This window comes from Platichthys flesus, chromosome 13 (assembly GCF_949316205.1).
Source record: "Platichthys flesus chromosome 13, fPlaFle2.1, whole genome shotgun sequence".
Taxonomy (NCBI): Eukaryota; Metazoa; Chordata; class Actinopteri; order Pleuronectiformes; family Pleuronectidae; genus Platichthys; species Platichthys flesus.
In genome coordinates, this window is record NC_084957.1 from 13,029,094 (window position 1) to 13,055,469 (window position 26,376).

At 42.6% G+C, this 26,376-nt stretch overlaps 1 protein-coding gene across 7 annotated transcripts; it reads right to left on the minus strand.

Annotated features, from left to right (window-relative positions):
• Positions 1 to 2,889: 2,889 nt before the first annotated feature.
• Positions 2,890 to 25,998, minus strand: LOC133967655 (disintegrin and metalloproteinase domain-containing protein 23). Of its 7 annotated transcripts, XR_009924056.1 has the most exons (27): positions 25,558 to 25,997; positions 24,630 to 24,847; positions 24,137 to 24,213; positions 20,620 to 20,683; positions 19,315 to 19,397; positions 19,117 to 19,180; positions 18,190 to 18,262; positions 16,096 to 16,163; positions 15,877 to 15,942; positions 15,567 to 15,635; positions 15,177 to 15,343; positions 13,984 to 14,068; positions 13,812 to 13,899; positions 12,667 to 12,718; positions 11,750 to 11,849; positions 11,585 to 11,656; positions 11,407 to 11,493; positions 11,236 to 11,316; positions 11,070 to 11,120; positions 10,879 to 10,942; positions 10,680 to 10,785; positions 9,757 to 9,876; positions 9,464 to 9,632; positions 8,259 to 8,370; positions 8,034 to 8,124; positions 6,806 to 6,896; positions 4,803 to 4,820 (listed from the first exon to the last, which is right to left on the minus strand). XR_009924056.1 is itself a non-coding variant. In XM_062403236.1 (26 exons), exons 1-26 carry the CDS (start codon positions 25,631 to 25,633, stop codon positions 4,775 to 4,777), a joined length of 2,349 nt encoding a protein of 782 aa, XP_062259220.1. In that variant the 5' UTR covers positions 25,634 to 25,997; the 3' UTR covers positions 2,890 to 4,774. The 7 variants fall into 7 exon arrangements, 5 of the variants coding, with proteins under 5 accessions (XP_062259220.1, XP_062259219.1, XP_062259222.1 ...); XM_062403236.1 differs by lacking the exons at positions 6,806 to 6,896; positions 8,034 to 8,124 and adding an exon at positions 7,716 to 7,806 and having other exon boundaries at positions 2,890 to 4,820; XM_062403235.1 differs by lacking the exon at positions 8,034 to 8,124 and having other exon boundaries at positions 2,890 to 4,820; positions 25,558 to 25,994.
• Between the last annotated feature and the right edge of the window lie 378 nt (positions 25,999 to 26,376).

A 26,376-nucleotide genomic window follows, 5' to 3' on the forward strand; every position in this document is an offset into this window, starting at 1 on the left:
CTGCACGGGACACAACGCAGGTCATCTCTCTGGAAAGTTCACTCTAATATTGAGCAGCATGCTATCACATAAATCACTTACAAGTAGTAATATATATATAACATATATCCTAACATTGAGCTTAAACATTTCTCCATCTTGATTATTTTTTAAGGCAATATTGTGCAGAATATACCTTAATAATATGAACCTAGATAAAAAGCAGTTAGACTAGTTTTTATAATCAAATAATGCACTTACCACTAAAGCTGGGCGCACTGACCACACTTTAATGTTGATTGGAGTTTGGTAAATATCTGTTGGCTGTTAATTGACGTCAGTGCCTCCCTCCTTTGCGCAGAGTTAGTGTGACCGTGATGCTTCATGCTTTCACTCACTGGTTCGATCAGCTACTGCACTTATATGACGTCTCAGTTTTTGTTGTGTTTTGGTTGCATTTCATTTACAGGTATAATTAATGACACGCTTGGTATGGTTAATATTCCATCTCATATATATAGCTGTACACTGAGCAAAATGTTCGACATCTGCTGGAGCTGGAGCAAAGCTAACTGTTATATTATTAATTGGGAAAAATATATTGTTTTTTGTGAGCACTTTTCATTAGTAAAGGGAATTCTAGTTTCTAAGATCCTGCTCAACAATATAAATTGTGTTTAACTTCCATGTCTGGACTGATTTTGATGCCGCAAAGAAAAGCTATTGATTCAAAGGATTACATATTTTCAGTATTATTTTGCTGGTTATTTTCTTCATTAATCTATTCGTTGTTCTTTACAATGTCAGAAAATAATGAAAATGTGAAATCACTTATCACTGTAGCCCAATTGAACATCTTCAGATTTATTTTTATTACCAACAGTCTGAATCCCAAATAAATTTAATTTATCATGTAAAAAAGGTAATCAGTAAGTTGTCACATGTTGGACACTTGTAGATGATTTATATGATTAATCACTAAAAAAAGTTGATATTTATTTTTGCTGTTATCGATTAATCATCTAACCAGTTAATCCACCTTATTTTGCTAAATGCTTTCTAAAATTCAGATTTAAGTCTTCTCCAGTCTGTTGTTTGTCAAATTTAATTCTGCTCAAATGTAATTTTTTTGACCGTATCCTCCACCAAAATCGATTTTTCTTTTCAAGTAATATTTAAAAAGTCTTTATTCAGAGGTTTAATGTAATGTGGTATGTTGAGCTTAATGTAAATCTAAGATTTATATTTTCAGTTAAGGATGAAGAGCAAGCACGAAACATAAGCAGTCTGACCCCAGACACTTGCACAGGTCTCCTGTCTGTAAAAACAATCTCAGTGATGAATGGTGTTCCAGAGAACAGTGCACGAGTTACATTTCTATGCTTTTACTGAAATGTCACATGCATTCTTGATCTCAACTATAATTACTTTAACAGTGGGAGGCAGACGCTAGATGTAAAGGGTGGTTTTGTGACGCAGTCATTCACACTTTCCGCTACAAGGCCTAAATTATAACTTTTAAAGAAATACCATTTTCATATTGAGACACAAAATTGAATGCTAGGATGTCCCTGGAAAAGAAGTGCGGCATTAGGGTACAAATTATTATCATTACATGAGAAAAATTCGAAATTATTAATGGTCAGCGGATGTTATGGATGAAAAAACATTTCAAAGATGGATGATCTTTTCTCTACACTCTAATCAACCCATGATTATATCAGTGATTTACCAACAAGTGGTATTTTTGTGGGGGGGGGGGGGGGGGGGGGGCGCAATACTATTACAGCTTTCAGAGGGTATGTGGATTGAGGAGTTGCTCAATTAATGGGAAAAAACTGTAATGCACAGTTTGATAAAAAAACAACTATATAATAATAATTTGTAATAGTTTGCGTAATATAAAAACGACTCAATATTCGTTATCTAAACATACAGGAACACACTTGAAATAAAACAACCAATATGAACTTTCAATAGGCTGCTAAATTGTTGAAATAATAATCCGACAGAAAACATACAGCAATATTTGTGTCAATAGTGTTTAGTGTTTTAACCTGATGAGACCATTATTCACGTTCCTTGTATCACAGGTTGGTTCTCCTCCACTTGTGGATATACCTGCCATTTATCTGCAAATGGTCAGTTGATGTATTCTTTACTGCAGTTATGACCGTGTCTCTGTGGATAAAAGGCTTAAAGGTAATGGCCCTTACTGAAACAAGAACAATGCAGTAAAATATCCTGTGGTCAAATAATGTAATCGACAAATATGTTTAAGATGTAAATTAAGCTTATTTTATTTTGGTAATTGTTGGTGAATATAACTCAAATACACATATTAATACATAAAATATTCACTTAATAGTTTTTTAATTAGCTCTGCTTATAAGTCCTTTTGGTTTTGAAAGCAAAGAAAGGGTGTAGAGCAATGTCTCTATTGATTAAATCCCTGGATATATAAAGTTATATTTCTATGTGTTATACCCTCCTAACAAAATCATACAAATAACGTGTTTATATCTCAGATTTGTATTTATTAAACATCTTTTCTTTTTAAAATTAGAAAGCAATTTTAAATTAGTTGTATGTAAGACTGAAATAAATCACTATTTTAAAATTTTATTTTGAAAACTAAAACACAAATTGACCCGCTTAATGGACTGCTACAATCTTTGTTTAGTCTACAGGCACCATATTGTTTGTTATCAGACATTAACTGAGCTTTTGAAGTCATCTGTAAATCTAAGAGAAAAGGAGTTCATAAATACAGTAATAAACTTATTGTTTACTTTTGCAAAGATCATACATTTTACAAACTCTGCTGCAGCCGAGTGACTCCAGGAGATGAAATCAGGTCAGTGGCAATTTGACGGAGGAAGAAAGCGAAGCACAGATAAAATTTGTCAGTCGTTTATTCATCGGTCCAACTGTACATGATGCAGTGAGAGAGGGACACCAGACGATGAGTAACATGGAGGATTACAACGATGCCAGTGCTATGGCAGCACCTGGAACACACCAACTATCAGCCGGACGGGAAATAATAGCCCTGCACAAGGAAACTGTTCAGGCCTCGATATGTACAGGCACCATACCGTGTGTTGTTGTGTGTGTGTGCGTGTACACGTGTGTGATTAAAAACATCAGACTGAATGAAAAACACACAAAAATGATTTTTCAGTCCCACAAATGTAAAAGGGTGCTCTCATGTTTATCATTTGAAATATTAATCCAGTGTTGTTGTTTTTTTAATGTTATTTCTCCACTCGTAATTTGAGTACGTTGAAGCGAAATGAAACAAGCCGTGTAGGAGTGGCCAGATACAAAAGATAGTAGCTGATTAGCAGACGTTTTCTTGTAATTCCATGTCTACATCGATATCGTTCTTACCCATACTTTTTGTGCAATATCTCTCTTTGCATAGTAAATAAAAGTTAAATGTTTTCTGTTGTTGACATGCACCTACCTTTTTGTAGCATATTTTTGTTGCAGATTTTTGGGGACTCCCATATAGAATTATAAGCCCACTATAGTGATTGCATGCAGCGTTACCAGTAGAGCGGATCTTGATCTTCTATGAAGAGGTAATGAGAGCGAAAGGCTAAGCCAGTATAGTGGTGTTGATGAGGACTGTTAAGTAAGACCTGGCTGGACCGGTGAGTGCCTGCGTGGAAAGGCGTCCTGCCCTCAGCAGTAGGAGAGGCAACGCTGGCTGCAGACAGAGAGGGGAAAGTGCTCTGTGTGCAACAACATCCATATGTTCAGGTGATTGGATCTTTGGCTTATGAGTCACTGTTGAAGATACTCGAGGGGGGTGGGAGAGGGAGGGAGGGGGGGGGGGGTCTCGTGATCGCGATCTCAGTCCGAATCCCTCTAGAACTGACATGCTTCTCCTCGACACCACAGCCGCTTTGTCCGCTGATGTGTGCTCTGACCTTTGACCTCAGACCCGACAAGCCCAGCCGGCTGTGCAACGTCAGGCGAAAAACTTTAAGCCCAAATCATAAGTGCAGTTTTCTTCTTTTTCCTTTTTTCCCGTTACATTGGCAAAAAACACCCGCTATACAACATGCTAAGAATAAAAACAGAAGCAATTGATGTCCTTTGAAAATATGCTGATAATTCCAAACCTGAACTCCTTATTTATGTACAATTTTGTGTGTGTGTGTCTGTAAGTGTGTATGTGCATTCACCATGTGGTCTGCACCGCCCTTATAGGTCCTCACATGCAGCCTCCTTTATTCATCTACAGCAACTAAAAGTAGACTATAGGAGCTTCCACCAGCTTTCCACTGAGTTTGTTTTTTAACGCGGCTATCTCCTCTGTTGGATTTTTTCCTCTTTGTATGTTTTTTTTTTTTCTTTTTTTTTTTTGCGGTATATTCGTAGCTTCCGTAGCCATGCAGAGCCCTGTAAAGAGGACTCCTCATGCCGGGGGGGGGGGGGCCAGCAAGCAGCACGCTCTGTGCGGATAATCATGCCAGGTGAGAGAGTGGTGTGGATTCCGCCTGAACGCCTGTGCACTGGCACTAAAAGGGCTGAAGAGGAGCTCTGTCACTCTAGAGATCAGGGTGAGTGGGTGGGCGGGGGGGGTCGTTGTTATGAGTGAGGTGGTGTCGAAAAAGGCTGCGTTTCTTATGTCACTACGATGGAATTTGTTAAAATGTCCACTATGTCTGGTTCAAGTAAATCTAATGCCAAAGATCAGCAGCAGTAAGTGCAGTCCAGCTGTCAGGTAGCCAACTAAGGAAGCCTTGGAGGAGTCCGTCTGTGATCGCCATCTCTCCCTTGGTTAAATGGCTGAGGCGTTGGGGTCGTACCGCCGTTTCTTCACATTTCTTATTGGGAGACAAGAAACAAGAGTCAGTGCGGGCGAGGGTCACATCTGTCAACACAGCTAGTGCAACCTGGACAAGCAACTGCACTCATCTCTTCAGTTCACAGTCGTACTCACAAGCAAGTGCTTTAAACATTTCTGTTGTATTCAGTGAAATGAGAGGACAACATTCACTGTTGTTATCTATGTAATCTCTTTTTTTGAGGATTTCCAAGATCAAGATGCTGATGAACACTGAAGTGAGGAAAGGCTGGTCCACGTTGGCCAGATCGAACTTGACTGCAGAGACGGTCAAAGGTATTTATATTCACAAACTTTCTACGGTTTTGTCTTTATATTGCAAAACCACGCTGAAGACCAAGAGATTATTTTGGTTCTAGGATCCAATCTGCTTTCAATTATTCTGAGTAGACACTGAGGACTGGACAGAAGTGACCTACATAAAAACGTCCACTCAATTTAGTGTGATAAAATTTAATTTGAACTTTGTGAAGATAAATCTCCTTTGTCGCCCTCTGCCAGACAAGTTCTGCCTGGCTTGTGCGTGCAACATCAGTTTACAAGGTGAGGAAGTGTCGGCGACATGTCTCATCACCAGTTTTGATGGGAAAGACATTAGTTCCACCCAGAAAACATAACCATCTGGGAGGATAGAGCTAACATAAAATATACTCTATAAAAGGAGGGAAAGAGGAGACAACCACATAAACGACAACCACAGCAGCAGAAGCAACAATAAATACTACCACAACAGTGGAACGACAACGAATACGACAACAGGAGTGATGTATAACCTCCCCGTACTGTGGCTTGTTGTGGGGCTTCTATCACTCTGTCATGCACCAGTTCCAATAGTAGGCCAGTTGAGGGTGGCACTATTGCTGTGCGTGGTTCATGCAATGCGATGCGCTGTGTCTGTACCAGGTCTGTGAAGCAGGCAGCAATGGCAGCCGGTGTGGGCGGGTCCGAGGGAGGTCCTGCTCTGCTCTAGGGGTGCAGCCTGGCCCTCCAGGTGGGTGTGGCTAGCCATGGCACAAAGGCTGCGACCAACAAAAACGTCCTGGCTTCTCTCTGTGTGAGTGTCTCTCTCTCTCTCTCTCTCTCTCTCACTCTCTGTCGCTCTCACCACTCCATTTAAAGTCTCACCCTCAAACAGTAGCGGACTGAGGAAAAGATCATGGAAGTGGTGAGAGCACGACAACCCTGGACCAAATCACTGTGGGTTCGGCTCAGCCTTTGTGCAATGAACTGACCTCCTCCGAGTCAACAAGTCAACATGCAGAAATCCTTTGTCTTTTCTTTTTTTTTCTGTCTTTTTTTGTTTTGGTGACAAACATGATGCTTGGCTACCTGGCATGCTTTGGTGGCTGCAGTATTATATTTCTCTTTGACTCCTTTTTTATAATTAAAATGTGTAACACCCCTGTTGCTCAAGACATCAGGCTAATAATTGGTAGATTGGAACTTATTGAACATAATCTACATATCCTGGCTACACAGAGATATGTTAGGCCTATTGTTGCATTTAAGAGGGGAAGTAAAACTTTAACTTATTAATAATCTAATACACAATCTTTTTTAAACCATTAGCTGTTAACAATACTAATTCCCCTCTATCTCTGTTATTAGGTCCTTCACTGAACATGCACGTCAAGCATTGAGCTCTGCCCGTCCAATCAGTTTGAGGTTCTGCTACTGACGCACAGACGACACCTAGTGTCTCTCCAAATGTACACGTCGATACCCCGCCCTCTTCAGGAAAACCCCCAGGAGTGTACGCTGGATGAAGAAACATGATCAGAAACATGTCAAACAGGTTTGTCTCAGGGCTCTCACACATTTAAAGAAAACCTTATTCAATATAAAAAGCTTTTTGCGTTGTCCACCCGGATGTCCGTATTCGATAGCAGAAGCTCAAACCCTGGTGTCTAGAAGCAGCAGGGATGCTAGAGTTAGAGCAGGAGAGGCATGCGGCGTGTTGCTTACTTAAAGCCCCATCCAGTCCCCCCCAGCACTATGGCAGCCACAAGGATGGCTCCGGCGATGGAGCCTATTATTAGATTGGTGGCACTAGGACCTGTAAAAGGTTATGGGGAGAAAGACATGAGTTTCTGCACTCACTTACTGTATCAATGACACGTAACTGTACAATGACGATTTCACATGGAACAGAAAACATAACCAGAAGTATACTACCACAGTAACATGACTTGAGTCTGAAGAGATGTTTTTTTGCATGCTTTTCAGACCCCTTTAATCTAAGAGATAATGAAGTTAGAGGCGCTGGGATTATTTACATTTATCAGGTGTCAGTTGACATAGGGATTATCAGTGGTCTGTTTGTTAAGTCTGTGCACGAGGCTAGACCCTGGGTATCCATCACTGTAGAGGTGTATTTAAGCAGAGATCGGCAGGTGCTGTGTATATGTGGCAGGGGAAAAACGTTTTTAGGGGTCCCAGTCACCACACAGCCTACCACTGACTTACAAGCCAGGTCACTAACTGGACACTTCTCAGGACTGTTTTCCATCTAAATGCCCCACATGCCCCAGAAAGGAGAGGATCACAGGAGCAACCACATAACGACTAAGAAGAAGAGAAAGAAACGGGATAAGAAGAGGAGGAAGGAGGATGAGAGAGAGGCTGGTAGTAATGGGGAACGACAGGAAGTGGCAGGAGAGGAGGAGGAGGAGGAGGCAGGAGGGGGAATCCATCAATCAATCACACAACATTGAAAACATCCAATAACATGACAATTATATGGTCATCACCAACACACAAGAAAAACACAAAGCCACCGGGACGCACACACAGGCTCAGGCCGGCTCACGAGACCGCCCGCACACTGAGGCACCACTATGAGAGGAAGAGCTGTGAAAGGGTTAAAGATGCTTACTCTATTCCCCACCCTGTGCCTCCAAAAATCACCCCCAGGGCCAGAATGGTCCCTGCTACTGCCCCTATCAGCCTGTTAGTGGCCACGCTCACTGTGCAGAGGGGAAAAGGAGCAATTATTACCACCCTGTCAAAAAGAAACAGAAGGCTTCTGCTTCAGAGGCAAGGATGAGGTGAAACGGTTCCCCTCTGTGACACTCCAGCCCCCTTAGCCTCCCCGTCTCCCCCTATAGGCAAACCATCAGGTGTACAGCTGAATAGTGTGTTTTGTCATCATCTGGATCAAACTAGTCAAATGCAACATGGCTTTCATATTCACCTTCGGCTGCTACGTTACATGTAAAGTCTCGAGTTCACCTGAGAAACTCACACATCTAGGAATCTGTGCTGACTCGGCTCTAGCCGTGTGACTGAGGAGGACAAAATATACAGTATTTACTCATATGTCAGGGTGAATCTTGGCTGCATTTAACCAGTGCATATGAACTTGTGTGTTATTCATTATTCTATCAGATGTCAGAGGTTGAGAGAGGTGGAAACCGACCCTTGGGCCCTTCGTCCTGAGTGGCCTCAGGCTCTTTAGGCGGGTCAGGCATGCTACAGTCTGTCCCTGCCCAGGTGGTGTCGCACGTGCATGTGGCTTCATTGTTGCACACCTGTACGAATGAAACAGAAACAGATGAGGTGGTGACGGGCACGGGAGAGCTTTAAATAAAGTTGCTGACACACAACAACCCCAGAAGCTTTCTCAACACTGGACATTTTTAGGTTTTTGTTCATCCACAGATAACACATGCCTCCACATAAACACTTATACCATAGACTGTATATAAAGATGGAAAACGTGTCGGCCCCCCCAAAAAATAGTAAAGCCTACTGGCTGCAGTATAGGTCATAAACCTACACTCTTGGTTTTAATTAGTTACAGTATTTGATGCTATACAAACACCTGAGACTGACTCTCAACTGTCGAGTGCAGGACCTCGATACTACGCAGAAAAGATGGCAGCCTTCATATCGGGGATATTATGGCTTTGTTTCTGGATAGTGCGAGGAAGTGGAGATGTGTCGTCCATTTTTATATAAAGTCCATGGCCTTCACGAACAGTTAAAGATCAAGATGTGTGGCGAGCTGGCCAACTGAGACCTACTATGGAGTCATTACCTGTCACTAGGGTTAGAGTTAGGGTCGCTGTATTTGACCTCTCCTGAGAACTGCATGTACAAACTGTGATTGGCTGACAGCGTGCGGAAACTCAGTCTGCACAGGAAGTCGCAGTAATCTGAACATCCTGTTTAATTAAATGTTAACATGTCAGCTGTGAACAAGGACGATACAGATGAACTGTAGCAGGTTATGAGCAAATCCGGCTTAGTTAGATACGAGCTGACTGATGATTGGACAAATTATTTGCCTCATCACGGCCCTCGTGAACAACTACAATCTAGAAAAGCATTGTTGAGCAAATGCACAAATATGTTTGTCAATACTTTTGAAGATGACTTTGGTGTAGTTTAGATTAAATTTGGCATCTGCAGAGAAGCTGCATTGTTTGTTTGTTTTCAGTTTGAGAATCAGAAGAAGAAAAAACAGTAATTGCCAGGAAGTCCGGTTCTTCTTGAATCAAGTAGATGAGACCTAAAGAGTAGACCTGCCAATCATCTTTTCTACAGATGTATTTTTTCCGTTTCTGGTCAGACCCCAATGGGTGCAGCGTTAATTGGGGGTGAGTGTAAACTGGGACTCACCCCATGGGCAGAGCACACCTGTCCATTAGGTCCACTGGGGCAGGTGCTCATGTTGAGTGACTGGATGGGCAGACACTTGTGGTCAAGGCACATCATTGACGGCCCACAGGGAGTCCCGTCCTCCACGTAGCCTAAATCAGTATCATCATCCAAAAGGACATGGCCACCACTACGTGGAGAGCAGAGGAGAGGAGAGGAGGGAAGGAAGGAAACGGGGAGAAGAACAGAGGAGAGGTGAGGAGGGAATTTCCAGTACATGGAAAGCTTAAGTGATAAAGTAAACATAAATTTACCTGCAATCTATCTGCACATTTTTATGGTTAAAGAAAATGGTGGTTAATTCCCCTTTCATACTTCCGATGCGTGGGTTGCGGCCAATGTTCGCACACAAAAGGTAACCGCAGAACACGTCACTGAAAAAGACAAGAAGACATTCATCTGTAATGATAACGTGAATTTCTTAGTATTAATTATAACTGGTCAGGTTTTTATCCTTCTGTTGCCACTTCAAATTCTGTGTTAAGGCCCATCTTTTTACAACCAGCCCTCTAATTAAAAAACATCTAGCTATACTTTTATCTGTATGGTTTTTACTGAAATACTTTGACTACATTGACTTTTCATTTTATACTTATATTTATCCCTTCATAGTAAACGGAACTGGGACAACATAAAACCTGTTATGTTGCATATAACCAAATAAGTTGTTGATAGGAAACTCATAATTGAAAACATAGTTGAATCCAATACTGCTCTAAACAGCTGCAGTTTCATGTGTGTAAAGAAATATCAATGTTAACTCTGTGGTCCAGGCCTTTTGAAATTGAATTCAAAAATATATTAGAGGATTACAAGAAATAATAATAATAATCATATTTCTTTAAATACAATAATATCAAATAAGAATGCTCAAAATGAGGACATAACAATATTGTACATAATACAGTACAAATAAGACATAATTACGACAAATCAATATGTAATAGTGGGCTACGTAACATTAAAACAAAACTGCAGGAGGAGAAGATTTTTGATGAACATCTTTCATTCTCTCTGTTGCCCTCTACTGGTTGAATTCAAAACTTCTCTCCTAGCTTGTCACTAATATAAGATCATAGAGAACAGCCTCCATGCAGAAACAGACAGTCCTACCTGTCGGACCTGTATGGGTCAAAAAAACATTGTTAATGTAATTTGATCTTTCTTTAGAACTCACTGTTTGCTACACTGGGTCCATTTCTCTCCATCTCTCCCACAGTTGCCCTTCTCTGAGCCCTCCGTGTTGAGCTTCTCGTAGCAGAACTTCTCCGAGCCTCCGGCCTCTGAAGAACAGAGAGCAGGGCTGAACTGCTGAACGGCCCCCGGCAACACCAGTGACACTCTGATACCGAGCTAATGTGAAGTGTTAATCTTACTTGACCCCCAGATGTATTTACACTGGTTCTCTCTGGTCTTGCACTCTCCATTGTAGCAGCGACCCTTCAGACGGTTGCAGGAGAAATTAAATGAATTATTTAAATGTTCTGTCTGCTGCTTCACAAACTGGCTATTCTGGTACATGGGTGCTCTTGTTTGGAGAAGTTAAAAGATCCATCTGTCTGCGTACCTGGTTGACCTGGCAGAGGTAACCATCCTGTTTATGTAGGTTGGGAGGGCACTGGAATGAAAGTGATTAACATGTGACTTTATAATCATGCACATTAATGTGAAAAGGCAAAGAACGACTGGGATGTACTGAAATAAAGAAATGTTGCAGTGCTACACAAGAACACCTGTCCAGAGTCTCCAGAGCAGGTCTCTGAGATATCACAGTCGTTCACAGCGTAGCGGCAACTGTAACCTCGTGGATAGAACTGGCAGGAAAAAGATAAGAGAAGTCTAAATTCATGTTTCAGAAATGCAAATTTTGTGCTTTAATCTTTAAGTAAATGCAAAGCTCATACCAGACATGTGTTATTGCAGCAGGGGCCGTCGCTGCAGTGCGCCCCGTTGGAGAGGGAACACTTCTTGCAGCATTCCTTGTAGCACTCCTGCAAACAAACAAGGGAACAAGCTTCACCCGTCTGAGCAAACACGACGACAGCAAACAGAAGTGACTCGCTGAAGTAAAAAGAAACTCACCGCTCTCCCTCCGCAGTCACACTCCTCTCCCACCTCGACAAATCCATTCCCACACTCTGTCGTCTCGAACAGCTGCACAAGAGAGGACGAGAGCGTTTGGAGGATAAGGTGAGATCTATGACATGCGACACGTGAGGAAAGGGGCAGAGTGGCGCAGCCTCTTACCTTGGTCGGCCTGTTAAACAGACAAGAGCCTCCTCCTTTCAAGAGGAACTCCTTGTAGTCCGAGATGCTGCATTTGGAGAATCGCCGCGGGTGTTGGACACTGAGGAGAGAGAATATTAACCAGTTAACAAGAACACAGAAGCAGAGATAAACAAAACAGTGTGTGTGTGTGCAGAGGAAACAAATTCATTAATGACAACTACGAATAAAAAACATTTTGGGTCAGACACATCCTATCTATACCTGGCGTTAACCTAAGCTGCTTTCAGACATGCACTGATAATATCCGGACGTTCTCCAGAGGACGTGTATGTGTGAACGCAAATGCCTGAGAGGCTCTGGACCTTCTCCGGACTTTCTCCAGCCAGCAAAAATAATATAAAAAAAAATATTCTCAGAATGAAAGAGCCGTGCTTTACACGTAGAAGACCCCTACGAAGATCAAGTGAGCTGTTGATGACCAGGGCGGGCGCCATTGCTGAAATGCAGCGAATGTGCACGTTTATCCTGCCTCTGCCTGCTGCACCACCCCTCACCTGAATGCTCCTGATCTGTTGTGAACGTGTCTGAAAGGAGAAGGTGTGATGGGCAAACTCTGCAGAAAGTCTGGACCGGAGTTCCTGTTTTAAAACAGCGATACTGTACATATCATCTCACTGGTTGACATGTACCTTTGCTGAGTGGATACCTAAACTACTTTTAACTGTTTATAACACTGCAAAAAGAATAAGGGTATAGTGTTTCTGAAAGATGAAAAATATGTCAGTTCATCTATTGACCACACCTTCAGTTTAAAAATCTGATAACATCATTCCCACTCTCCCTATAACATTAATGAATGTGTGTGTGTGTGTGTGTGTGTGCGTGTTTGTGTGTGAGAGTGTGTGTGTGTCTCAGAGTGACATGTTGGACATTACCCAGTATCCTCCATTATGCAGCCCGTCCACGTGTCAGCACAACCACATTCCTCTGCGAAGTAGAACGAGAGAACAAAACCACAGAGATTAAGCAAGGTGTATCACAGTGCAGAAAAAAGACATTGCATTCAAGATTGAATATTTAAATAAAGCATATTGAACTGATTATATTTCCCATAATAGAGAATCAGAGTGAACTGATTTCAGCACTTGATTTGTGCAGCTTTCTGTAAAGATCCTTTCTTTTCTCATACTTTCCAATCCAGAATCTCCTACATGGCATCTGTTTGACGACACTGCCTCAATAAGCTCTGTGATATTAAACGCTGACGGCACAAATCCTGACTCTGCATCATCTAACTCTCGGAACAACTTCTTCAAGGACAGTCTGTGCATCTCTCCATCTGTCACTCCTGGCAGTCAGCTGCCAAGAGGCACCTTTTATGTTTTACAGGCGCCATCTGCTGTTGTGAATGCTTAAAGAGATTGAAATGTTTGGACTTTAATTATCTATCAACCCCACATTTTTCAAATATAAATAAGAGAGAAAGCTGCTTTCATCTAAGTGAGACGTTTGGCCCTTGCTAATGGTATGTAGCTAACCGCGCCAGTAATTTAAGTTTATATGCTGAAGTTTTGAGATATTTGGTTTCACACCGTTACAATGGAAGCTAATCTAGTGAACAGACCAGAGCTGATCAATTCTGAAGAGACATTCCTCTTTGAACAACTATGTCTCCGATTAGACAGATCCGACCACAAACCTATTGTGGTCAATTAGAGAAATACTTTATACTGGACATTTCAAAATATGGGTGGAGAAAAACAATAGAGACCTTGGAGACATTTATCTCAAAACCTCAGGAAATTAAATAACATTCAATTTGCAAATTTGGCCAAAACAACTTGAAATAAGTGAATTCAAGAACTAGATGTAATCAAGGAGTAATAGAGGACTAGAGTTCATTCCACCACAGTGGATTTGGGAGAAAGACGAGCCTTGCCTAACCATGGTCCCTGGATGAAACATGGTTGAGGGGATTTTTTGGGGAATGTGAAGGACCTGAACCTTGTTATTTTGGCTCTGAACAGAACGCCCTCCCTGGCTTGCTATATCTAGATAAGAGTGTCTATTTCATGTATACTTCTCCTGGATGCTGGGTCCCACTGGATGCCCAGATTCTGCGCCAGGCTCTGGCACAGAGACACTGCCATGGACCCGGTGGTGCCGTACTGTGGACACACACAACAGAGAGCTGGAGATTAGCCACTCACAATCCTAGCTGTGACACTAGACGTTAAGACAGCAAATCTGACCTCATTGACGCCGACCCCGCGGCTCATAGAGCACGTGCCCCCGAAGTACGCCGCGCTGCTTCTGCGGTAGTGGAAAGTCACATTCCTGCAAGAATAACAGGAGACAAGGACGAAGGTGTGAACAACAGATGAAAGAAAGAAAAACATCAGAGAGAATCAGATCAGTTGAAAAAAGCCTGAACCTAGATGTAGCATAAATAAATGGGAACTTAGAGGGTGGCTATTTTATCACCATATTGTATATACATATATTATACATAACATGGACACAGACATTAAATGCAGAACAAATTTCCACTCAATAATGTAGTTGACAGGAATACTTGTTAATGTAACTGAATATAAATGATGCCCTTAAAAATACTGGATCAACAAATTTCTCCTGTTTATAGTGACTGACTGTGTTTTTCTTATTAAGATATCTGCATTAATGTCAGAGTAATTCAATAAAACGATGATGATTAAAGTGAAAAAAATGATCCTGCATCCAACCCCCTACATCGAATCTGCCCCAAGAGATAAAGTGTCCTTCCTTTGGTCCTACCCCACTGTTCCACCAAGTATCAAGATAATCGGTTGGGTAGTTTCAGACAAACAGTGATGAAAACATAACCTGCTTGGCAGAGGTAAATATCCATGCATGCAGACACAGCACTGTTTGATTTACACGTAGCTGCAGTGAGCACAGGTGGGATGAGAGCACTGTGAACTTGCAAAGACAAACAAAGAGAATAATATGTGATCAAATGTGAATCAGGCCACGTTACACAAAGAGTGAAGTACAAAGAACACAAACAGTTCAACTATAACAAGACAACGTTGCCCAGCAGAAGTAAAATACAACAGAAATTACATCAACAGAGGAAAAAACATCAACCTCCTTCATAACAAGGAGGTTCGGACCCTGGTAGGGCCTGGGTCTTACTGTGTGGAGTTTGCATGTTCTCCCCATGTCTGCGTGGGTTTTCTCGATGGATGGATGGATGGATGGATGGATGGATGGACGGACGGACGGCTTAAACAATTCTTTCCCAAGTATGTTTTCCTATTATCCTATTAACATGCCTTTTTTAAATAATTAAACTAAATACAAATCCAGAAAAAAAAAAAATGCAATGGAAATCGTAAAGTCTGCCAACGTCAACCTTTTTTTTAACGCACATGAAGAAAATGAGAGTTTTGTTTTCGCTTACGAGAAAAGGTGAACAGAGTCGGCGTGATGCTTGATGCTCTGCTGCCGGTACTTGGAGAAATCCCGCAGCATCTCCAGCGGCCTCACGCTGACAGGGATCTGATCCTTGTCGGTCCAGATCTCCACTGCAACCAGCACCACACGTGTGTGTAGCTGCTCTTTGAAGATCTGCCAATGGAAGGAATAAAGAAAGACAGAGAGGGAGGCAGAGAGACACAGAAGGGACAGCACAGGAAGAGGATGAGAATTTGGATCTGAACCGTCGGAGCAGGACAGACGGGGGATGCAGGACCAAGTAGGGACTGTTCATTTATACATTCTGAAATGGATCTAGATGTGTAATCATGATCGGAAACACATTTCTCAAAATGTAACTTGAGCATTTACTCACAGCATCCACGAGATTCACCACAGACTTGGCAAAATTCCTCGTGTGCTGTTTGGTCTTGTGTCGTTTATACTGCAGACACACAAACAACAAGAACAATGGAGGAGATGAGGAAGAGATAAGTGGGTGATTTGTAAAGGCAAACATGACACGTTCACTGACACTGCTCCCTGTTGTGGGACAAAGGCAGAGATGATCTAAAATATGAATTCGTTTTTATATATATATATATTTATATACAGTCAGACAGGATAAAGGAAAATCAAAGCAGGCATTTATTTTAGTTGTTATTGCATTTAATGGTTATACGTACCATACTGTGGTCACTGACAATCATGATCTCTAAATATTTCATCTCTTCAAACACACTGCGAGGCATCTGCAAGTCAAAACCAGACACAATCAGCAATAACTAGTTTACTTCAAGCATCAACCTTCATATTGTAAAGTTTGTTTTATTGTAAATCATGTGTAAAGCAAGTCAAGGGTGGTGGACGCAACATTTGCTGTATTAAGTGAGACAGAGACTTACAGCTCGCTTTTTCCTGCGCTTCAGCCAGGACAAGTCATCGAGCTCCGAGAAGAGATGCCCCTCCTCATCTGTGAACACACACACACACACAAACACCCACGCACACAAAAGGAAAGAGTGACAACACACATATTAAGAATTTTTACAAGTTTGGACATTCAAGCCGGGAGCAACGTGTTTTCCTGCTTTCACTCCTGAGAATTTCTCTGAATTTCCAACTGAGCACTATGGATGCCCGATGCGAGTGAGTAGAGATATGAAATTAAGTATAATAGTAAAAGCAGGAGAAGCATAACATCTAATGCTTAAATCAGCTGGTCTGATTTTTAACCACATCAATTTCTAACACTTTCAGGTGTTATCAGTTTTTTTACTATATATGGATGTTGAGTTTCTGACTGGTTTCTATACACCTACTGGTTCTGGGCATGTACGTGTGTTTGCCTTGTCGCCGTACTGCCTCCTCTCCCTGTCAGTGCCCCATCTGCTTATCCACACCGGCCCTGACTGCAGTATAGAACGTCTGGTCGGATCACTACCCCCTTGCCAGAATATCGTGGTACTTGGTTCGTGTCGGAATAATTGGACAAATTAGTCCCAGACTGGAACAATCCACGTGATCTGCATTTTAAGTCGGAAAAACCACTCAGAGAGTCTGCAAAAATGTTGGCACATGAGTTGCTGTTTTCCTAACTTAGAAACCAAGTAACATAATTGTACTTAGAGCTTCAAATAGTAGATTCTCATGTGAACCATTGTCACTGAAACTGTACGTCCATATCTCAAAAGCAGGTGACACAAGGCTTTTTAGACAATACAGACGTGTTTATGATTAATGTGCGTAGGTTTTAAATTATTAATCAGGCGGTCACACCTGATCCTTATTCTTTGTTCATGCAAATATTAAAAGATGTGTCAAGGTGTTGTATAAACACGTAAATACTACACATTTAGTTTAAAGGGAAACATGTGTTTTCCACATTCCAGCTTCAAGGCACATGAGAGCACAAAAGGTCAGAACAACAACTTCTCAGCACGGGAAATGGGACCTTCCAACAAGCATGTGAATCATAGATGTGAATGCACAGTCACTCTTTGGCAAACTCTCGCTTGCTCGTATGATAATTGAATGCATTGCCTTCTCTCTGTGCCTGCCTGCTTGGCGCGAACCCTGTCTTGTCCGTCTGCCAGGGCGACCGACACACGCTCGGTTCCAGTCACACTCAGCCACCTCGTCAGCACAACCACCCTTCTGGGCTCGGTGGAAATCCCCTGGAACCCTTCAAACTCACTCTGCCCGGTGCCCCCTGGACCCTCCCTGTTCCTTCCCCACCCTTGCTTTGATAGTCTCCCTTTGTTATGGGTCAGCCCTTCCCTGTCCACATTTTTCTGTTCAGCACATTTGTCATTGACATTATTCAGCTTGTGTTTCTGAGTCCAGCCATACCACCATACCACTAATCACAACAGACTAAAAAAACTGGGATTACCGGCCTGAGATTGCACTGCTTCAGCCACCACTGCAGTTTCAGTCCACATACATTTTTGTCCAGGGTCACGAGGTCACCGTGACCTTTCACCACTGAAATCGAATCTTTAATCTTTAAATCCATGTGACAACTAGTCAGAAAATCAACTCCCTACAGGCAAACGGGAGATATCATGTCCAAGTCGCGAAAAACCTGTTTTGTCAGGCCACATGACCCTGAACTTTGACCTTTGACCACCAAAATCATATCAGTTCATTTTTGCCTCCATCAGAACATTTGTACAAACCCCGAAACAATTAGACTAAAGCCATTCTTGAGCTATTATGTTCACACAGCAAAGGAATTGTTTTTTGAGGTAACAATGACCATGACGTTTTACCTTCACCCAAACAAACCTAACCAGACTTTCTTGACAAACCATTTTCACAAGAATGGCTCATATAGACGATGGTCTTCTCGAAAATGCATGTTGTGTCCTGAACACTGACCTTCCAAGGGAAAGGTAATGACAGGATGGAGCAGAGGTTTGGTGATGGCTCAAAGGGTGGATGATTAATGGTGGAGGTCATATGAGATCATGAAGGAGAGTGATGAAACCCCTTACCCTGCTCCTCTGGATCATTGTTCCAGTGAAGGGAGGCTGCTCTTCTTAAACTGTGAGGCCTTGCAGCTGTATCCTGCAGGGGTGAGGCACACAATTGTTAAAAGACTGAAGAGATGCTGGAGAGGGAGAGGGACACTATGGACACTGTTAAGTAAGATTCAACGTCAAACCTAGTGTAGCAAATGAATATGTAAAACAAACATGACCTGTGTTCCATACATGATGAGGTAGAAATAGTGATGACAGCAACACTGCTAATGAGGCCTGAAGGCTACTTCAACGATATTGTTAAAATGAACCTTGCTTCCTCCATGTTAGTGGATGGGAGATGGGCCAAACTAAAATATTTAAAAAAACATGCACACACGCATCTATATGATACAATTTAATGATTAGAATACACAAATAATTTGAAAAGGCTACAGATAAGCTAATGTTTTACCTACACATTGGACAGCAAGCTTTATTACCCCCGACAAGGTTACGTTTGTTGATTGGTTTCTATTGATTACAAGCAGGACTACACAAAATTGATTAAACAGATTTCCACAAAAATTGAATCGGGCGGGTACAGGAATTTTTAATCCCTTTCTTTAACATTGCAAGATTTCACAGATTTACAAAGGAATAATTCATGGATATTTAGGGAACTGATATTTAGAGTGTGTGCTAGTTGGGGAAGCTTGATTGGATTTAAGATGGGCTGTTGGGCCTGGTTAGAGGTATGTGGTGTACTGGGTTCCACTTATCTCATGTGTCAAAGCTCCTTCCTTTAAAAAAAACGGAATGTCCTTGGAGTGTTGAGGATATCCTCAGATACAAATGTATAAAGCGGAGCGTGGGGTACATTGTGTGCTGACGCCACAGGAGCAGAAAGGAACAGAAAAACATCTGAGTGATACATATTTGGCGAAGGGAATAACTTACGATGGAATGAGTCTGTTCCAAGGGCTCAATTAGATACACATAGACTCCATCGTCAAACATCCCGCTGCCGGCCAGAGACAGAAGAAAAGGGAGAGAGAAGCAGTTCGATACTGAGTCAATAGGAGGCTGAGACGAGCGCATCCACAGATATTCTGACACACACAGCGAGGAGTGCACACAACCCTGCTGTTCACTTACTGCAGCCCGTTGCAGGTAGATAAGGCCACGTGGGAGTTATCGTTCCCTCTCAACTGGCCGTGGTAGTAACAGTGCTCACCGCCCTGAGGGGAAGACAATTCACACAGCGCTAAAGAAACATCATAGCAAACCAGGGCTATAAATAAAGCAGCAAAACAAAGCACAAAACTCTGTGTACCGGTCACGCCATGGTGAATGTGTCACGTCTGTACTTAATTATCAACAGCATGTCTCACAGATGTTGGGTTTGTCTTTTATGCGGCTCATTCCTGCATTTCTGTCGATGCTTGTTAACACGTGTGTGTTAAGACGTCAAGGTGGGTCCTGACACTATCTGTGACTCAGCTGTCAGACCCGGGGTGAACAGAGGACAGCCCCCCCCCCCCCCCCCATTTCTCCCTCTCTCACACTTCATCCATCCCACGCTGCACTGCTGCTGCAGAGTGCTCTCTCTCCCTGGTCACATGACCAGAGCTCCAGCAGGAGGCTGCAGGGGAGCGAAACCCTGCTGATTCAGCTACAGTACGCCCAGCCCAGCCCTCTGCCTGATCAGCAGCAGCAGCAGCAGGAGCCAGCTCTCATTCCCAACCTGCTATCTTCTCTACCTCTGTCTATATGCTCTTATCAATAATTTAATTTTTTTTTTAATCTTTCTATCTATCTATCTTTTATTTCTGTCTTCTAAAAAATCACGCACTTCCAAAATCTATCTATCTATCTATCTATCTATCTAACTATTTATCTGTCTATGTATCTATTAATTCCTTCTGTTTTATTAAATGATAAACTTCCACATTCCTCTGTCCATCTATCCATCCATCCATCCACTCTCCTTCGATTCTATAAACACCATGTACTCCCATGTTCCGCTAGCTATTATCCATCCATCTATGTGCATTGATCCATCCATCCATCCACACGCTGTACTTCTGTTTCATGTTCCACTATCTATCTATCTATCTATCTATCTATCTATCTATCTATCTATCTATCTATCTATCTATCTATCTATCTATCTATCTATCTCTCTCTCTACTCTATCTATCTATCTATCTCAGTCTTCATCTTGTACATTTTGTTCTTTTCCTCAGTCTAAATATAACCGCAGTTTTTAGTTTGATGTGTGACAGTTGCAGTGTTGATTTGGTGACAGATTTGCAGAGGGATAAATAATAAAAGACCAAAGCAAACTGACTCACAGGCCGTCAACACACATCTGTCTTCAATTTAAAAAAAAGAAAACCACACTCCAGCAACAAAAGAAGATATTTTAACATTTTGTGTTAAAACTACAGAAGTTGTTACCTTTGATAGAACAGGTTTGCCCCCTTCATAATGGATCTCAACATAATCTGAAGACAGCAAGCCGCTGAAAAAAGAAAAACAGGGATTGAAGTTGGTTAAATCGAAAGGATGTGATGCAGCGACAGTAAAAACAACACAACAGTCTGTCTGTGTTTGTTTTCTCTGACTCACATAGTAGTGTGGTTTCAAACGGGCGGTGAACACTGCTTTGGTTGGAGTTTAAACAAGAACACTCTTAACCACAGTGCCTGGATTAGTCTGCACAAACATGACATGGCTCATGGCCTCTCAAAAGAGCACCGCAGATGGTAAATGTCCCCCGCCCTCGAGAAAAGATTTGGATGCACTTTTCATGTGAGATGCTGCACAAACAGGACTGTATTGGAGAAGATGATAAATCTTTCCAAAACATGCACATTCTGTCATAATAAGAGGCTAAATAGAGACTCACACATAGTTACACGCTCTTTCTAATAGTAGATTTACAGTCATTCAAGTAATTTAAAAGAAATTTAAAAAAAAACGTTCCTCTCAAACTTCTTTTTACAAAACTGCGTCTTCCTCAATTTCCCCAAACTTAGATCAGTGGTTGAGAAACAGCGTGAGTAACAGGAACCGAAACAAGCCCCTACGTCTGAAATCTGCCTCACGTAATAAATGATCGTGGACCATCGGCTTCACCTTGAACACAGCGGTCGAGTTCCCTCTGGTTGAGTCAGCGTCCCTCACCGTTACACACACTCAATCTGTTAGCTGACAGCTGATTTCAAGAGGTGGCCATTTTTGCCACAACTGCGTTTTTTTTCCTTCTGAGTCATCTTGCAAACAAAAAAAATAACACAGCCTCCTATCTGTAGATATGTGGAGGTGTTGCGGCAGAAGATAAAATTTTATTGAAAATAAAAAGAGACGCCGTCGTTGAGTGATGCTCGGCAGCATGTGAGCAGGAAGTGCACTCGGTGGAGGGGAAGTGTCGAGGCAGGGGCGGCGTGTGAGAGAGATTCCTGAGTGAGGGGCCTATTTTTAGTTGGACATAAGCGAGTAAGAGGGTGTACCGGTGTGTGTGTGTGTGTGTGTGTGTGTGTGTGTGTGCGTGGTGGGGTGCACCGCCAAGCATGGAGAGGTAAAGCATTAGTGTTACGAGTGTGTGAGAGAGAGATCTATGAATCTGTGTGTGGAGGCAGCACTGTCCTGCACTGAGGTTACTCTTGTCCAGCACTGAGTGCCTCAATGCAGCAGCAGCAGCAGAGGAGAGGAGAGCGAGACAGAAGCAAGCCAGAGAAACAAAATCAAAAAACTGCTCTGTCTGGCACTCCTGTCGCGACACACAACAATATCATATCACAATGTTTAAACTCTTAACAAATAGAAATAACCTTATATTTTATATATTTATCTCCAAGGAAGAGTCAGCAGCGGAAAGGATATTCACAGCAAGATATCTTAAAAAGAACTAAGGGTCCAATACAGTGGAAGCTACTGGTCCCATTCATGATACACTACATGAAAAGGGATGTGTTTTCAATCAATATATACGTCCTCCAGTGGGAAAACCTGTTTCCTCGGTTAACAATCCCAGGTACAGGGAGAGGTGAGGAGATAAAGAAGCGCCCATTGGCAGGTTGCAGAGACCCATCTATATTTAGAGCCGTACTGTCGCAGCTACAACACCAAGCAGAATTCAAACCCCTGTTCTCACATGAAAAGAGAGGAACACAGGAAGAGTGAGGTTGGCTCATGTATCTCACAGATGACCTACAGTGCCGGCACACAGCTGGGAAACAAGGTCACACTCCCGTCCCCCGTTGGGCCAAGAGCAGCAGCCGCTCCCTTCACATGTGTGGCTTCTACAAAACAAATTCAACATTGCTGGAGTCTGCACCCCCTCCATTTTTATTTATACAGAAATGTTCTAGTCTTATCCACCACTCGAAGCATTTTAAGGCACGCGCCATATTCATCCATTCACACAAACATGCATACAGCTCCATCTACATGCTGCGCTTTTTCTATCATACAGCATTCGGGCACTGCTGTGAATTTGGGGTTCAGCATCTTGCCCAAGTACAATTCAGAATGCAGACCTGAAAATCCAGGGATCGAACCACCGACCCTCTGGTTAGATGACCCACTCTACCTCCTGAGCTACAGCCGCCCAATCAATGTCATCTGACCCAAAGAAAAAAAACAATTTGATATTAGACTAGTCAGAAAGCTGTGCGATACCAGCTTCTACTTTGGCACTGAAAAATACTGGTGTGTCAGCAGCTATCATACAAAATGAAAATGTAATAATTGTAAAATGATGCATTGAATGTGGAAAGGCAGCATTTTAGCAATAACTAGACAGTAAGATCCACATCTAACACCACTCAGACATACACGATATAAAATTACAACATTTCACTGCAGAATCCAGAATCCAGCTTCAAATTCAATAACAGGGACCGAAATCCAATCAGCATTTCTAAGTCCCTATACACATACACATTAAGCCTTCACATATGTAGACCAGCTACTTTGTGATGGGGGTAAATCAATATCATTGAGTGTCCAGAGCCTTGTGTCTCTGAATGGGACAGTGATCACAGGGCATAGCCGCTTTGCTCCTTTATGATGGAAACCAATAAAAGATATAGACCCTTTTCAAGATCTTTTTCCAAAAAACAGTTTGTCCTTGAGTGTAAACTGGCACCTGAACTAAGATTTCTCTTAGCATTTGCAGGATTCTGGCAACCGGTACTCTGCCCTATTTAGTTACAGCTTCCCTGAATACATTCCCTTAGACTGACGCTGAAATAATGACTAATCTGACATATAATAACACATATCAGTTACAAACAGCAGTCAGCCACAGACAGGAATCCCATGCTTGCTCATAAGTATCCTGCCCAGAAACACCCAAGGACGATCCCGGTTGTGTTGGCGCCCAAGGTCAGACAACCACTGTCTCTACAGGATTTGATCTTCACAGTAAAACAAGTTTGATGTTTAGTTACATTTTTTTAAATCTCGCTGTACTTCTGCTTTTGTGTCATGGGGTTCGTCCGTGCACATGAGTGCACTTATTTTGAATCTTACTCCGATTTCGATCATATTTTTTCAGGATTATAAATCCAATATTTAATTTCTAGTGTGTCGGAGAATATTTAAAATCCCCGAATTAAAAAAGAAAAAAAACTCTAGATCATAGCTTATCATAGAAATGTTTTCTATAACATCTCCAGTATCAGTATGGGTCTGCTGTAGAACAGATGTTCAGACAGTGTTTGCTGCCTTAACTCTAAGATGAATACAGCTGCTGATGTTGTGCCATTTTCTACCAACAGCACAATAAAACATTACACCACTTCCCTGACAGAAGACACTGCTGAACTACACGTCCAAGTTAAACCACAGCCAAACAGTCTGCTACAATTAACGACCACAGCAACCGACTTTCAGCTCTAAAGTCAATCGTTTTGGTTTTAATGAATTACTGTAGTTGGTTGGTTAGATGAGGCGAAGAAGGACCTACTTGTTCAACTTTAGATCCAGGACAAATCTGGAGCCAAACGCCTCTAACTGGAAACTGGCCTGGGCAAGGTGGACTGCCTGTTAATGGAGAAGAGAGTGGTCACTGCAGAGGATGATGGCGACTTCAGAGTAGAGGATCGATTAAGTCAGTCTACAGAGCAAAAGTCCCCATCATCTAAAGTACAGCGAGCAAAGAGCAGCAGTGGTGGGTAAAGAACAGATGGTAAGGTACAGTGGGAGAAATGCTTCCTTCAGCATGGTCGCTCTGACGTGATGCACACAAAGCATGTTTGTGAATGTGCTGCGTGTGTCTGTGGCTATCTTTGTCAGAACAGAAGCTGTGCAGCAAAAGGGCTTCAAAGACAGAATTACACAGACTATAATACGGATTTACAACTTCAAAACCTCCACCGGACAGCAGGCTGTTATGTGGCCGGACTCTTATATATAAAACATCTTCCCACCACACCCCGGTATCACCTGCCCCGGCTTACCTGGCCCTCCGCGGCCTGGCTCTGGACTCGCGTGTCCAGGTCATGGTAGGTGCTCTCCGAGTCCTCGTTCAGGTAGTAGATCAGCCGCGAGGGGTAGGTGATCTCATGCTCTGCTGCATGGCGGGTTGTGTTGTCTGTGGCAGGTGCTGCAGTCGCCTGTTGCTTCAGCAGCACGGGCACCGCATCCCTCTCAACCTTGTCGTCTACTCCTTGAGAATCTGCAAAGAGAATCCCCATTGCACCGCCGTGAGAAAAGCACACACACACACACACACACATGAACACACTGAACACACACATAGAGTATTCAAAGAGCCAGCTGTCATCCTTTATTCATGAAACGCATTGATAACACTGAGGCTAGTGGCCACAGCTTCATTGCGATTCTTCAGAACCCACTTCGGCAAGGTTGCACATAGAATAATAACATACTGACAACTGCAAATGGCTGTTAGGGCGACTGGGGATGAGGAAAATAAGATGCTTTAATTCACTGAAATCTACTTTTGATGTGCTTATCGCTAGAAGTGGAAAACTCTGCACCAGACAGATGAATGCAGTTCCTGTTATGCAATATGAATCCAAACAGCCCCAGACAGTAACAGCAGATTCCATTATGCACGTCAGGAAAAATCAGGTTTGCAGTGGTTGTTCGTCCGAATGTGCAGATCATACATAATGAAGAGCACTGTTTCATATCAGGCTGAACAAAAGCTGCTGGGAGGCTACTGTGTGCCTCAATGCACCACCATGTTCGAGAACACCGCATATTGAATATAACACATCCCTGCGTTTTAACGCGGAGAGGAAACACAAAGCGAAGCACCTGCTGTCCACCGCCAGTCAGCGTTTAAGTCAAAGTGGAGGGTGGAGGCTATTTCCTGACATCAAAGTGACAAGAAGGCAGCAGGACGCGGCCAATACGTACCGGATGACGCTAGAGATGGATGAAGCCAGGGCGAGAGGACGCTGACGAGCAAAGTGGCCAGAAATATCAAATGCATGATTCATATTTGAATAAGTGGAATATCTCGATATCAACACAGCAACGCAGTGGAAGGCTTGCGGCCCATCGCGGCGGGGAGGGAGCCGTGCGGGAGGGAGTTCTTCATGGATCCGGGAGGCACCGGGATGCTGCTGCTGCAGTAGCTGCTGAGGAAGAGGAGGAGGAGGAGGAGGAGGAGGATGGATGGATGATGGGTGGGGGAAGAGGCAGAGAGAAGGCGGCGGCCAGTCACAGCTACTGGAAGTCAAGCTGCAGGCTCCTCCTCGACCATAGCAAACATGTCCTCCCTCCCCTCCAGGTGACTTCCACAGGCATGGGCTACAGATCTGAACAACCCGACAGGAGCTCTCTCGCTCTCTCTCTCTCTCTCTCTCTCTCTCTCACACACACACACACACACACTCGAATAACATATGACACTCAGGGATGATAAATAAATAAATAATTTAGATAATAAATAAAACGTTTTTTTTCATTGTTTTTATCATATATCATAATCTAGGGCTGGAGGGATATGACATCATAATTATATCAAGACGATATCGATAATTACCACAATAAATAGAAAATGTCATATTATTAGGGCCCAAGCAATGACAGGAACTGACTATTGACATTGTAAGGAACAAATTCAAAACAATTAAAGAAAATGGAGGCCACCTCTTTCAACGTAAAGGAACAACAGAAAAAAAGCCTCAACATTCACATTTGACTCACATTAAGTGAAAGCTAAATGTCCGC